The sequence below is a fragment of the Lipotes vexillifer genome, unplaced genomic scaffold, assembly GCF_000442215.2.
Source record: "Lipotes vexillifer unplaced genomic scaffold, Lipotes_vexillifer_v1.1 scaffold19, whole genome shotgun sequence".
NCBI classification, from domain to species: Eukaryota; Metazoa; Chordata; class Mammalia; order Artiodactyla; family Lipotidae; genus Lipotes; species Lipotes vexillifer.
The window spans coordinates 907,658-922,817 of NW_006793856.1; the positions used below are offsets into that span (position 1 = coordinate 907,658).

General features: G+C 38.8%; 1 protein-coding gene across 1 annotated transcript in view; it reads left to right on the top strand.

Moving 5' to 3' along the window:
* SCEL (sciellin) overlaps positions 1 to 15,160 on the top strand; it is a 144,419-nt gene that overhangs the window by 54,227 nt on the left and 75,032 nt on the right. The window contains exons 12-14 of the mRNA XM_007466808.1: positions 10,003 to 10,047; positions 11,111 to 11,170; positions 11,475 to 11,534. Coding sequence (XP_007466870.1) covers positions 10,003 to 10,047; positions 11,111 to 11,170; positions 11,475 to 11,534 — 165 coding nt within the window. The remainder of the gene's footprint in view (positions 1 to 10,002; positions 10,048 to 11,110; positions 11,171 to 11,474; positions 11,535 to 15,160) is intronic.

Below are 15,160 nucleotides of genomic sequence, written 5' to 3' on the forward strand. Positions count from 1 at the left end.
CTGCTTGTATATTTTGGAGATTAATCCTCTGTCAGTTGCTTCGTTTGCAAATATTTTCTCCCATTCTGAGGGTTGTATTTTCATCTTGTTTATGGTTTCCTTTGCTGTGCAAAAACTTTTAAGTTTAATTAAGTCCCATTTGTTTATTTTTGTTTTAATTTCCATTTCTCGAGGAGGTGGTTCAAAAAGGATCTTGCTGTGATTTATGTCATAGAGTGTTCTTCCTATGTTTTCCTCTAAGAGTTCTATATTGTCTGGCCTTACATTTAGGTCTTTAATCCATTTTGAGTTTATTTTTGTGTATGGAGTTAGGGAGTGTTCCAATTTCATTCTTTTCATGTAGCTGTCCAGTTTTCCCAGCACCAGTTATTGAAAAGGCTGTCTTTTCTCCATTGTGTATTCTTGCCTCCTTTATCAAAGATAAGGTGACCATATGTGTGTGGGTTTATCTCTGGGCCTTCTATCCTGTTCCATTGATCTATATTTCTGTTTTTGTCCCAGTACTATACTGTCTTCATTACTGTAGCTCTGTAGTATAGTCTGAAGTCAGGGAGCCTGATTCCTCCAGCTCTGTTTTTCTTTCTCAAGATTGCTTTGGCTATTTGGGGTCTTTTATGTTCCCATACACATTGTGAAAGTTTTAGTTCTACTTCTGTAAAAAATGCCATTGGTAGTTTGATAGGGATTGTATTGAATCTGTAGATTGCTTTGGGTAGTATAGTTATTTTCACAGTGTTGATTCTTCCAATCCAAGAACATGCTATATCTCTCCATCTGTTTGTATCATCTTTAATTTCTTTCATCAGAGTCTTATAGTTTTCTACATACAGGTCTTTTGTCTCCTTAGGTAGGTTTATTCCTAGGTATTTTATTCTTTTTGTTGCAATGGTGAATGGCAGTGTTTCCTTAATTTCTCTTTCAGATTTTTCATCATTTGTGTATAGGAATGAAAGAGATTTCTGTGCATTAATTTTGTATCCTGCTACTTGACCACATTGATTGATTAGCTCTAGTAGTTTTCTGGTAGCATCTTTAGGATTCTCTATGTATAGTACCATGTCATCAACAAACAGAGACAGTTTTACTTCTTCTTTCCTGTTTGGATTACTTCTATTTCTTTTTCTTCTCTGATTGCTGTGGCTAAAACTTCCAAAACAATGTTGAATAATAGTGGTGAGAGTGGGCAACCTGTCTTGTTCCTGATCTTACTGGAAATGGTTTCAGTTTTTCACCATTGAGAATGATGTTGGGTGTGGGTTTGTTATATATGGCCTTTATTGTGTTGAGATAAGTTCCCTCCATGCCTACTTTCTGGAGGGTTTTTATCATAAATGGGTGTTGAATTTTGTCAAAAGCTTTTTCTGCATCTATTGAGATGATCATATGGTTTTCCTCCTTCAATTTGTTAATATGGATTATCACATTGATTGATTTGCATATGTTGAAGAATTCTTGCATTCCTTAGATAAACCCCACCTGATCATGGTGTATGATCCTTTTAATGTGCTGTTGGATTGTATTTGCTAGTATTTTGTTGAGGATTTTTGCATCTATGTTCAGCAGTGATATTGGCCTGTAATTTTCTTTTTTTTTTGTAACATCTTTGTCTGGTCTTGGTATCAGGGTGACTGTCCTCATAGAATGAGTTTGGGAGTGTTCCTCCCTCTGCTATGTTTTGGAAGAGTTTGAGGATAGGTGTTAGCTCTTCTGTAAATGTTTGATAGAATTCGCCTGTGAAGCCATCTGGTCCTAGCGTTTTTTTTGTTGTTGGAAGATTTTTTTTTTTTTTTTTTTTTTGCTGTACGCGGGCCTCTCACTGTTGTGGCCTCTCCCATTGTGGAGCACAGGCTCCGGACGTGCAGGCTCAGCGGCCATGGCTCACAGGCCCAGCCGCTCCGCGGCATGTGGGATCTTCCCGGACCGGGGCACGAACCCGTGTCCCCTGCATCGGCAGGCGGACTCTCAACCACTGCGCCACCAGGGAAGCCCTGTTGTTGGAAGATTTTTAATCACAGTCTCAATTTCACTGCTTATGATTGGTCTGTTTATATTTTCAATTTCTTCCTGGTTCAGTCTCGGAAAGTTCTGCTTTTCTAAGAATGTGTCCATTTCTTCCAGGTTGTCCATTTTATTGGCATATAGTTGCTTGTAGTAATCTCTCATGATCTTTTGTATTTCTGCAGTGTCAGTTGTTACTTTTTCTTTTTCATTTCTATTTCTGTTGATTGAGTCTTCTCCCTTTTTTTCTTGATGCATATGGCTGATGGTTTATCAATTTTGTTTATCTTCTCAAAGAACCAGCATTTTAGTTTTATTGATCTTTGCTATCATTTTCTTCATTTCTTTTTCATTTATTTCTGATCTGATCTTTATGATTTCTTTCCTTCTGCTAACTTTGGATTTGTTTTGTTCTTCTTTCTCTAATTGCTTTAGGTGTAAGGTTAGGTTATTTATTTGAGATGTTTCTTGTTTTTTGAGTTAGGATTGTATTGCTATAAACTTCCCTCATAGAACTGCTTTTGCTGCAACCCATAGGTTTTGGGTTGTCGTGTTTTCATTGTCATTTGTCTCTAGGTACTTTGTGATTTCCTCTTTGATTCCTTCAGTGATCTCTTGGTTATTTAGTAACGTATTGTTTAGCCTTCATGTGTGTGTGTTTTTTACTTTTTTCCCCCCCTGTAACTGATTTCTAATCTCATAGCATTTTGGTCAGAAAGGATACTTGATATGATTTTAGTTTTGTTAAATTTACCAAGGCTTGATTGTGACCCAAGATATGATCTATCCTGGAGAATATTCCATGAGCACTTGAGAATAAAGAGTATTCTGTTGTTTTTGGATGCAACATGCTGTAAATATCAATTAAGTCCATCTTGTTTAATGTATCATTTAAAGCTTGTGTTTCCTTATTTATTTTCATTTTGGATGACCTGTCCATTGGTGAAAGTGGGGTGTTAAAGTCCCCTACTATTATTGCATTACTGGCAATTTCCCCTTTTATGGCTGTTAGTATTTGCCTTATGTATTGAGGTGCTCCTATGTTGGGTGCATAAATATTTACAATTGTTATATCTTCTTCTTGGATTGATCCCTTGATCATTATGTAGTGTTCTTCTTTGTCTCTTGTAATAGTATAGTCTATATTTTAAAGTTTTATTTGTCTGGTATGAGAATTGCTACTCCAGCTTTCTTTTGATTTCCTATGTTGTGCATAAATATTTACAATTGTTATATCTTCTTCTTGGATTGATCCCTTGATCATTATGTAGTGTTCTTCTTTGTCTCTTGTAATAGTATAGTCTATATTTTAAAGTTTTATTTGTCTGGTATGAGAATTGCTACTCCAGCTTTCTTTTGATTTCCGTTTGCGTGGAATATCTTTTTCCTTCCCCTCACTTTCAGTCTGTGTGTGTCCCTACGTCTGAAGTGGGTGTCTTGTAAACATCATATACACAGGTCTTGTTTTTGCATCCATTCAGCCAGTCTATGTCTTTTGGTTGGAGCATTTATTCCATTTACCTTTAAGGCAATTATCGATATGTATGTTCCTATTACCATTTTCTTAATTGTTTTGGGTTTGTTATTTTAGGTCTTTTCCTTCTCTTGTGTTTCCTGCCTAGAGAAGTTCCTTTAGTATTTGTTGTAAAGCTGGTTTGGTGGTGCTGAATTCTCTTAGATTTTGCTTGTCTACAAAGGTTTTATTTTCTCAGTCGAATCTGAATGAGATCCTTGGTGGGTAGAATAATCTTGATTGTAGGTTTTTCCCTTTCATCACTTTAAATATGTCCTGCCACACCCTTCTGTGTTGCAGAGTTTCTGCTGAAAGATCAGCTGTTTACCTTATGGGGATTCCCTTGTATAATATTTGTTGTTTTTCCCTTGCTGCTTTTAATATTTGTTCTTTGTATTTAAATTTTGATAACTTGATTAATATGTGCCTTGTGTGTTCCTCCTTGGATTTATCCTGTGTGGGACTTTCTGCTCTTCCTGGACTTATTGACTATTTCCTTTCCCATATTACGGAAGTTTTCAACTATAATCTCTTCAAATATTTTCTCAGTCCCTTTCTTTCTCTCTTCTTCTTATGGGAACCCTATAATTCAAATGTCGGTGCGTTTAATGTTGTCCCAGAAGTCTCTGAGACTGTCCACAATTCTTTTCATTCTTTTTTCTTTATTCTGCTCTGCTGTAGTTATTTCCACTGTTATCTTCCAGGTCACTTACCCGTTCCTCTGCCCCAGTTATTCTGCTATTGATTCCTTCCAGAGAATTTTTAATTTCATTTATTGTGTTGTTCCTCATTGTTTGTTTGCTCTTTAGTTCTCCTAGGTCCTTGTTAAATGTTTCTTATATTTTCTCCCTCTATTTCCAAGATTTTGGATCATCTGTACTATCATTACTCTGAATTGTTTTTCAGGTAGACTGCCTATTTCCTCTTCATTTGTTTGGTCTGGTGTGTTTTTACCTTGCTCCTTCATCTGTTGTGTATTTCTCTGTCTTCTCATTTTGCTTAACTTACTGTGTTTGGGGTCTCCTTTTTACAAGCTGCAGGTTCATAGTTCCCGTTGTTTTCGGTGTCTGCCCCCAGTGGGTAAGGTTGGTTCAGTGGGTTGTGTAGGCTTCCTGGTGCAGGGGACTAGTGCCTGTGTTCTGGTGGATGAGGCTAGATCTTGTCTTTCTGGTGGGCAGGAACGTGTCCAGTGGTGTGTTTTGGGGTGTCTGTGAACTTAGTATGATTTTAAGCAGCCTCTCTGCTAATGGGTGGGGTTATTTTCCTGTCTTGCTAGTTGTTTGGCATGGGGCATCCAGCACTGGTTGTTGAGTGGAGCTGGGTCTTAGCATTGAGATGGAGATCTCTGGGAGAGCTCTCCCTGATTGAAATTATGTGGGGCCAGGAGGTCTCTGGTGGACCAATGCCCTGAACTCGGCTCTCCCACCTCAGAGGCTCAGGCCTGACACCCGGCTGGAGCATCAAGACCCTGTCAGTCACACAGCTCAGAAAAAAAGGGAGAAAAAGAAAGAAAGAAAGAAAGAAAATAATTAAAATTAAAAAATTTTTTTAATTATTAAAATTTAAAAAACTTAAAAAGTAATAAAAAAAGAAAAGAAATGAGCAACCAAACCAACAAACAATTCCAACAATGATAGCAAGCACTAAAAAAAAGGACAGATAGAACCTTAGGACAAATGGTAAAAGAAAACCTATACAGAGAAAATCACACAAAGAAGCATACTTATACACACTTGCAAAAAGAGAAAAAAGCAAAAAATATATATATTATATATATAAAATAAAGGAAGAGAGCAACCAAATCAATAAACAAATCTACTAATTATAGTAGGCATAAAACCAGAAAAAAATTAGATGCAAAAAGCAAACCCCAAGTTTACAGTTGCTCCCAATGTCCACCTCCTCAATTTGGGATGATTCGTTGTCTATTCAGGTATTCCACAGATGCAGGTACATCAGGTTGACTCTGGAGATTTAATCCACTGCTCCTAAGGCTGCTGGGAGAAATTTCCCTTTCTCTTCTTTGTTCGCACAGCTCCTGGGGTTCAGCTTTGGATTTGGCCCCCGCCTCTGCGTGTAGGTCGCCTGAGGGCGTCTGTTCTTCGCTCAGACAGGACGGGGTTAAAGGAGCAGCTGATTCGGGGGCTCTGGCTCACTCAGGCCTTGGGGAGGGAGGGGCACAGAGTGTGGGGCGAGCCTGCGGCGGCAGAGGTCACCATGAGGTTGCACCAGCCTGAGGCGCGGCGTGTGTTCTCCCGGGGAAGTTGTCCCTGTGTCACAGGACCCTGGCAGTGGCGGGCTGCACAGGCTCCCAGCAGGGGAGCTTCTTGGTGGCGGCAGCAGCAGCCTTAGCGTCTCATGCCCGTCTCCGAGGTCCGCGCTGATCGCAGAGGCTCGCGCCCATCTCTGGAGCTCCTTTAAGCGGAGCTCTTAATCCCCTCTCCTCGCTCACCAGGAAACAAAGAGGAAAGAAAAGTCTCTTGCCTCTTCGGCAGCTCCAGACTTTTTCCCGGACCCCCTCCCGGCTAGCCGTGGTGCACTAGCCCCCTTCAGGCTGTGTTCACGCTGCCAACCCCAGTCCTCTCCCTGGGATCCGACCTCCGAAGCCCAAGCCTCAGCTCCCAACCCCCGCCCGCCCCGGCGGGTGAGCAGACAAGCCTCTCGGGCTGGTGAGCGCCGGTCGGCACCGATCCTCCGTGCGGGAATCTCCCCACTTTGCCCTCCGCACCCCTGTTGCTGCGCTCTCCTCCGTGGTTCCGAAGCTTCCCACCCCCAGCCCCCCCGGCCACCCACAGTCTCCGCCCACGAAGGGGCTTCCTAGTGTGTGGAAACCTTTCCTCCTTCATAGCTTCCTCCCAGAGGTGCAGGTCCCGTCCCTATCCTTTTGTCTCTGTTTATCCTTTTTTCTTCTGCCCTACCCAGGTACGTGGGGTGTTTCTTGCCTTTTGGGAGGTCCGAGATCTTCTGCCAGCGTTCAGTAGGTGTTCTGTAGGAGTTGTTCCACACGTAGATGCATTTTTGATGTACATGTGGGGAGGAAGGTGATCTCCACGTCTTATTCCTCCGCCATCTTAGAGTCCCCCCCGGAATCATTTTTGATTCTTTCATGTCTTGACCCCTTTGTGTAGTATTAGGCACATATGGATTAAATGTCTAAAATGCCCTGCACACCCCCACGACCTCACCCCAGTGCAGACCGTCATTGGTTCCATCACAGGTTATCAGAATAGGTATCCAGATTGACTTACACTCCTCATCTCCCCACCCAGTAGACCATTACTACCTATCACTGCCAGAGTTTTCTTTCTACGATTCTGCTGGAAAAATCACTCCACCTGGCTCCCCATAGCCTGTTCAATTATGTATAGCCTCATTCAGTGCCTTTGATAACCTGTCTCCAACCTAACATTCCTTAGCAATTTCTGACTTCACCCTTACATTTATCCTACATGCAGTACCAAATTTAATCACTTCCTTTCTGTAGTTTCCGGAGCCTCTGCCTTTCTTTATACCCTTCCATCCACATGGTGGCCTTTTCCAACCTCAAGGCCACCATATCCATCCATCCAAGTCCTACCCATTTTCCAAGATCCAGATCACATACCACCTCCTCCGTGAAGTCTTCTCTGAGTGATCCAGTGAGATGTGACTTCTGCCTCTCTAAGCTATTAGATCCCCATTATTCATATTATATAACAACTAATCATATTTGGTATAGTTTCACGGTATTTATGTAAATGTCTCATCTTTGTTATCTCTTTAATCTCTTAGAGCAGATATTTTGTCCTACCATCTGTCATCTGCAAAGTCTGACACAATGTTTTGTGCAAAGTAGAAGTGTTTATATAGTCGATAATGGTAAAACAATGATGAGCAGTGAGAAAACCTTGAGTATAAACATTCCATAGTTTAAATCCTGTGCCTACAAAATTTTTCCTTGTTTAATGGAATTTAGCAGTGCTAAGAATGTTATTAAGGATTGCAGTCTCAGTCAAAGAACTGAAGAGAAGAAACAGAAGTGACACTTAGCTCTTTGCTGAAAACTCATGGGCAAAGTAGTAGCTCTAGATCCAGACAGAGATAGTCGAAAGTATCCTGAATGTTTTCATTTCTTTGTTGTCTAAGTGCCTAGATCTCTAATTTTATTTAATTATTTTTGTTTGAGGTAATATTCTATTTTTAATAGGGATTGGACAGTTTTTTGGACTGGATAGATTTTTGGTGGGTGTTTAAGGGAGAGATAGGTGAGCGATGCTGAAGGGCACTTATGGTTTGGCGCAAGTCCAACAAAAACAGTGAGAGCTGCAGTTAGTTTAACTTTCCTGTCCCCTCTCCCTCACCAGGATGCACGAATTCTATAGCCAGATACGTTCTTCATGGGGAGAAGCTGTTGCTTTGACGTGGGCCAGGGGAAATGTCTTTTGCATCGATAGCTGAGAATCGTTACTGTGGACTGTCTAGAGGGATGAGACATAGCTGTATTTATCTTAGTTGCTTTGTAATACTTCTTTGAAAAATGAACTCTTACTTCTATCTGACTAAGAGCATTTAATTTATTGTAAATGCAATGGTGAAATTTAATATCCAAAGCTTTCATCAATTTAAGGCCATTTTGAAAGCTCAACTCCTTTGTTCAGAATGCAGCCCCCATTTCACTTAATTTCCCACAGAGTGTCTTCTCATGATTTATGTTAATTTTCTCGTGGAAGCCCAAATCCTGATCTTATCATTGTGACTCACCAGTCAGAAAGGTCTAGGGCTAAAATTAACAGAGTTTGCTCTCTCCCTTGGGGACATGGAACAGATTTGTAGCCTCAGTGTTGGAAGGTAGAATTTCAAATAAGAAATGACAATGCAGCATTGTGTCAGGGCACTGGGTAGTGTTTGTCCCACACAAGGATAGAACGTTAATCCATTTTTTGTCAGGGTCAGCAACTTTCACATTTCTATATTTATTCTCAGCCTTCAATTCTTCCATTGAATATGCAACATTACTTGAAACGATTCATCTCTGTGATGGCTGTTGATTGAATGAGTTTTTCAGATCCCTGAGAGAGCTGTTCCAGTAGTTATTCTGGTGATCTGCTATGCCAGGCATCTTCTAAGCACATTACTGACTCAACGACCATAGCTCTGTAAGGCTGAGCCAAAGTCTTGGTGTCTCTAAATTCAGTTTAAAAAATAAATATAATAAGCATTTTTAAGTGAAAAAATTAATATTGACTGGAAGCTGTTTACTATAATTGCCAAAATTAATTGAGAGTTTATGACATGCCAGGTATAATCCTAATCACCTTCTATTCATTAACTTATTGGTTCTTTTCTGAGGTAGGTACAATTAGTATTCTTATTTTACAGATGAAAATAATTGAGGGAGCAAGAGGTTAGGTAACTCACCCAGAGTCACCAACTAATAAATGGTGAATCCCTGACTAGAATCCAGGTATCCCTGACTTGGGAACCTGAATGTCTAACTACCAAGTTACTTGGCCTCATGGCCTCCTGGTCAACATCAGTGATGACCTGAGAAGAAAGAGGAACATTCAGGAAGTGTGAAAAATATGTGAGGCTAGAGCAGGAAGAAGGGAAAACCAAGACTTGTGAACTGGAAAACTGGGTGGGGAAGGCAAGAGAAATGGGGGTGAAGTGGGTGGATAGAAGGGTTGAGGAGAGGATATATTGTGAGGAGCAAACAGAAATGAAAAACCACTGCGGCTGCCTTCCTTGGGGATAAGGCTGAGCTCCTGTGGTTCTAAGGAATATTCCAGAATCTGGGGGGTTAGCTTAAAGAAGTAGCTCCTGAAGAAGCAGTCAGTAGAGTCTTTACAGTTCTCAAGTATGGAAAGAGGAGAGCAAGTGTAGCTGAACTGGAATAAGGGAGAGTAGAATTCAAGAGAGAAGCCAGACTTACTGATAAATGAGTGTTTTCCAATAGCTGCTTTGTGCAAGTACATTATGCAAAGAGAGAATCTATAATTAGTCAACATACCTGTATTTGTTGATTCAAGTAAAACCTGTATTAAGCATCTACTGTGTGAAAAACCCCGTATTAAACACTGAAGAGGATCCAATATAAAATACATTTCAAAATTTTAAGTGGTGTGTGTGTGTGTGTGTGTGTGTGTCTGTGTGTGTGTGTGTGGGTGTGTCTCTATGTACACTAGTATCGGTAGAAGCAAGGACTTTAACATGAGACGAGTGTATGATTACTATATTACAAAGTATAGCAATGTAGGTACCGTAAAGGAGATACAAAAATCCAAAACGCTGCAAGGCTTCCAAAAATGTAGGGGACTCTATTCAGTTAAAGGACTGGGAAAGATTTCTTGGCGAAAGGGGTGTTTGAGGAGAGCTTTGAAAGATAGAGAGGATTTTCGTGGATGATAAATGTGGGACATACATTGAACTTCAGAGAACTCAGGAATAGTTGTTTTAAGCTGAATCTGCCCCAGGATTTTACTAATGTAAGATATTCTTTTCTCTCCCCAAAGTGAAGAATTAGATAATCTCATCAAAATGAACAAAAGCTTGAATAGGTAAGATTTTAAAACATCTATTTTTTCGCTTTATTACTGAATTTGCTTTGTTATTTTTCAGTATTTGAGCATGAGGACTCATATACTGGGCTAGTCAAAAGCGTCCTACAAATCTTGAATAAAAAGCTTGCAGAAATTGTTCCATCATTATTATAAATGGTTATTACAATTTAAAGACACTAATATTGAAGTGTCTTTGATTTTCACACACCAGTGTTTAGTAAGGCAGTTATAAAAATAACCACATTTCTCTTCCTGAAATACTAATATATTAGTATGTAAACAATTTGGCTTGGTCACTGAATGCTTGTAGTTGAACCACTACAAAAGCCACTCATTTTCTTAGTTAACATTATCTTCTTATTATGAGTCATTTGTAACTGCATAACTTAAAGATCATATTAATTGAGGTTTGTGTTAGAGTTCTGTGCAATTTTAGTTCTCTCTCTGTTACTTGGCACACTAACATACAAAACGGGCAGGGACCAAAGTGAAGAAGAAACAAAGCAAATGTCAGTTTTCTTATCTATAAAGAGAGGAGGCATTAGATTAAGAATCAGACTTCATGGCCTACTGGGACCAGGCAGGGATAGATGAGTGAAGGGAGCTGGCTCTGTAACGTAGAGGGAGCGCCCTGACCGGGAGAGCCCAGCTGTTTCTCAGCTCCAGCTGATGTTGCCACGTGAGAATTTGAGCCTACAATTGCAGGACACTTTCAGGAGATCCTGAAACTCCAGGTGTCTACACGTGATGGCCAGCTTTGTAAATACTGGTCCACATAAAAAACAAAAACACTCCATGAACCCAAACAACACATCCATGAACCTATTACAGCTTGTAGATCCCCAGTCTGTATCTTGTCTTTTCTCTTCTTTAAGGTCCACTGCAATTTAAATTTTGAGTCTAGGAAGATACCCGTTTGGAATAAAGTGATTTCAAGAATTGTAGCTCATCTCTCCTAACCAGCTATTTTTCCTGTCTTAGATGTAAACTGATCTATGTTTTTATGAGTTAAGTATCCCTTATTAGCACTGATGAGACTTTTTGTTCAACACATTTAAAGAAATAAGGGTACTGAAGGTCTCTTTAGAGCAAATCTTAACGCAGAGCCAACAGAGAGTGTGTAAGTGTGTCTGTCTCTAACCTGAAAATATTATCTCCCAGATTGCTTGTTTTATTCTTTCAGACATTATTAGCTGGAAGGGAGTTATGTCCTCTGGCATAAAAATGTACTAGCAGATGGGGCAGTGCACTCAGTATTGTACATTTAGTTCGGACATGATTGCCCAGAAGGATTTCTGCTGCTCTATTCAGTAAGAGTAAATGAGCAATTCATGAAAAATTTTTACTGTATCTGACCTTTCAAGATACCACACAATTTTATTTCAATATGCAGTCTTTTATTTGAATTTCTTTGTGTTTTATAGACCCCAAAGCCTTGAAAATCTCATTGTTGTGAATACCCAGACAGACAAAGATGGCAAAGGGTAAGATTTGTTTGAAACTCATACAGGCTTCTTTGATTGAGTCCTAAACTGTATGCCATTTCCTGGGGGAGACCCCCTGCTCAAGACAAAAGTCAGACAGGCTGGTGGAAGAGGCACTTTATCAGGGTCAGGAGATGGGTGGGTGTCTTGGTACTGGCTCTGCCACCAACATCAATCTGGGTGACCCTGGGCAAGTGGCTTAACCTCTGGAGACCTCTGTTTCCTCAGTCCATAAAATGAAGGGTATGATCTAGATGGTCTCTAAGTTCCCTTTTACATCTAAAAGTGAAAGAAATCAAACTGACCATTACAAGTAGTGAACAGTAGGCTGGTTTATGAACTAAATATGTTCACTATAGGACATTTTGATACTGGGAGCATAGCCCCTCACCACTGAAGTCTTTCTAAGGGACTAAGGCATTTTTCAGTCGGAATCTTGATTGAGTCACTTCATATGTATATCACTCAGATACACTTGTAAACCACTCAAGGTCAAAAGCCATGCTTTTATTTATTTTGTATCATAAAAAAGATTAATTAATGATCAGTAACCATTAATTTAAAGAGCATTTAAAGAGGTTAACTTATAGTTCTAGACTGACACTGATATACTAGAAAATGAATTACTACTGACATTATTTTTCATGTTGAAAGAAATCAAACTTTCGACAGTTTCATTAAAGAAAATCCCAGAACAATCAAGAATGAAAAAGGATAAAGATTTCTGAGGTCTCTACTACTTTTTCTCCAGATTGTCTGTTTATCTTGTATTCAGTGTGTCATTAGATTTGCCTTTTCCTAACATGGTGATTATTTCTATTGTCCTGGTTATCTTTAAAAACCATTGATCTGTGCCAAGCTGTGCACAGATGGGTATTCTAGCATTCCAAGTCAAACTCTACCGTATGCCTTCTTAACCCTCTCTGATGTAGAACACAACAAAGTCTATATAATGAAAAGTGTGGGCAATCACAAACTCCATTCAGACACTGAACACTTATTACCAACATATTACTATAATGTGAATGTGCAAACATTATTACAGGTGATTTTTTTTTCCAAATGGGGAACAGATGAAGTGGGAAAGCAGTCAGTTCTCTGTAAGTGGTTGTATGAGTTTTACAGGAAAAGATGAGATTTCAGATTTTTTAAGAAATGAACTTTGGAAAATGAAATTAAACATCCTCTAGAAGGAATCAATAGCAGAATAACTGGGGCAGAGGAACAGATAAGTGACCTGGAAGATAAAATAGTGGAAATAACTACCACAGAGCAGAATAAAGAAAAAAGAATGAAAAGAATTGAAGACAGTCTCAGAGACCTCTGGGACATCATTAAACGCACCAACATTCAAATTATAGGGATCCCAGAAGAAGAGAAAAAGAGAGGGACTGAGAAAATATTTAAAGACATTATAGTTGAAAACTCCTCTAATATGGGAAAGGAAATAGTCAATCAAATCCAGGAAGCACAGAGAGTCCCATACAGGATAAATCCAAAGAGAAACATGCCAACACACATATTAATCAAGCTATTAAAAATTGAATACAAAGAAAAAATATTAAAAGCAGCAAGGGAAAAACAACAAATAACATACAAGGGAATGCCCATGAGGTTAACAGCTGATCTTTCAGCAGAAACACTGCAAGCCAGGAGGGATTGGCAGGACATATTTAAAGTGATGAAAGGGAAAAACCTACAACCAAGATTACTCTACCCATCAAGGATCTCATTAAGATTCAATGGAGAAATTAAAACCTTCACAGACAAGCAAAAACTAAGAGAATTCAGCACCACCAAACCAGCTTTACAACAAATACTAAAGGAACTTCTCTAGGCAGGAAACACAAGAGAAGGGAAAGACCTACAATAACAAACCCAAAACAATTAAGAATATGGTAATAGGAACGTACATATTGATAATTACCTAAAATGTAAATGGTTTAAATGCTCCAACCAAAAGACATAGACTGGCTGAATGGATGCAAAAACAAGACCCATATATATGCTGTCTACAAGAGACCCACTTCAGACCTAGGGACACATACAGACAAAAGAGGGGATGAAAATGATACTCCATGCAAATGGAAATCAAAAGAAAGCTGGAGTAGCAATTCTCATAGCAGGCAAAATAGACTTTAAAATAAAGACTATTACAAGAGACAAAGAAGGATACTACATAATGATCAAGGGATCATTCCAAGAAGAAGATATAACAATTGTAAATATTTATGCACCCAACATAGGAGCACCTCAATACATAAGACAAATGCTAACAATCATAAAAGGGGAAATCGACAGTAACACAATCATAGTAGGGGACTTAACACCCCACTTTCACCAATGGACAGATCATCCAAAATGAAAATAAATAAGGAACCACAAGCTTTAAATGATACATTAAACAAGATGGACTTAATTGATATTTATAGGACATTCCATCCAAAAACAACAGAATACAATTTCTTCTCAAGCGCTCATGGAACATTCTCCAGGATAGATCATATCTTGGGTCACAAATCAAACCTTGGTAAATTTAAGAAAATTGAAATCGTATCAATTATCTTTTCCAACCACAATGCTATGAGACTAGATATCAATTACAGGAACAAATTTGTAAAAAATACAAATACATGGAGGGTAAACGATACACTACTAAATAACCAAGAGATCACTGAAGAAATCAAAGAGGATAAAAAAAATACCTAGAAACAAATGACAATGTAAACACAGCGACCCAAAACTTATAGGATGCAGCAAAAGCAGTTGTTAGAAGGAAGTTTATAGCAAAACAATCCTACCTTAAGAAACAAGAACCATCTCAAATAAACAACCTAACCGTACACTTAAAGTAATTAGAGAAAGAAGAACAATAAAACTCCAAAGTTATCAGAAGGAAGGAAATCATAAAGATCAGTTCAGAAATAAGTGAAAAAGAAATGAAGGAAACAATAGCAAAGATCAATAAAACTAAAAGCTGATTCTTTGAGAAGATAAACAAAATTGATAACCTATTAACCAGACTCATCAGGAAAAAAGGATCATACACCATGATCAAGTGAGGTTTATCTCAGGAATGCAAGAATTCCTCAACATACGCAAATCAATCAATGTGATACACCATATTAACAAATTGAAGGAGAAAAATCATATGATCATCTCAATAGATGCAGAGAAAGCTTTCGACAAAACTCAACACACATTTATCATAAAAACCCTCCAGAAAGTAGGCATAGAGGGAACTTACCTCAACATAATAAAGGCCATATATGACAGACCCACAGCCAACATTGTTCTCAATGGTAAAAAATGAAACCATTTCCACTTAGATCAGGAAGAAGACAAGGTTGCCCACTCTCACCAGTATTATTCAACATAGTTTTGGAAGTTTTAGCCATGGCAATCAGAGAAGAAAAAGTAATAAAAAGGAATCCATATCAGGAAAAAAGAAGTAAAACGGTCACTGTTTGCAGATGACATGATACTTTAGATAGAGAATTGTAAAGATGCTGCCAGAAACTACAGGAGCTAATCAATGACTTTGGTAAAGTAGCAGGATACAAAATTAATGCACAGAAATCTCTTTCATTCCTATACACTAATGATGAAAAATCTGAAAGAGAAAT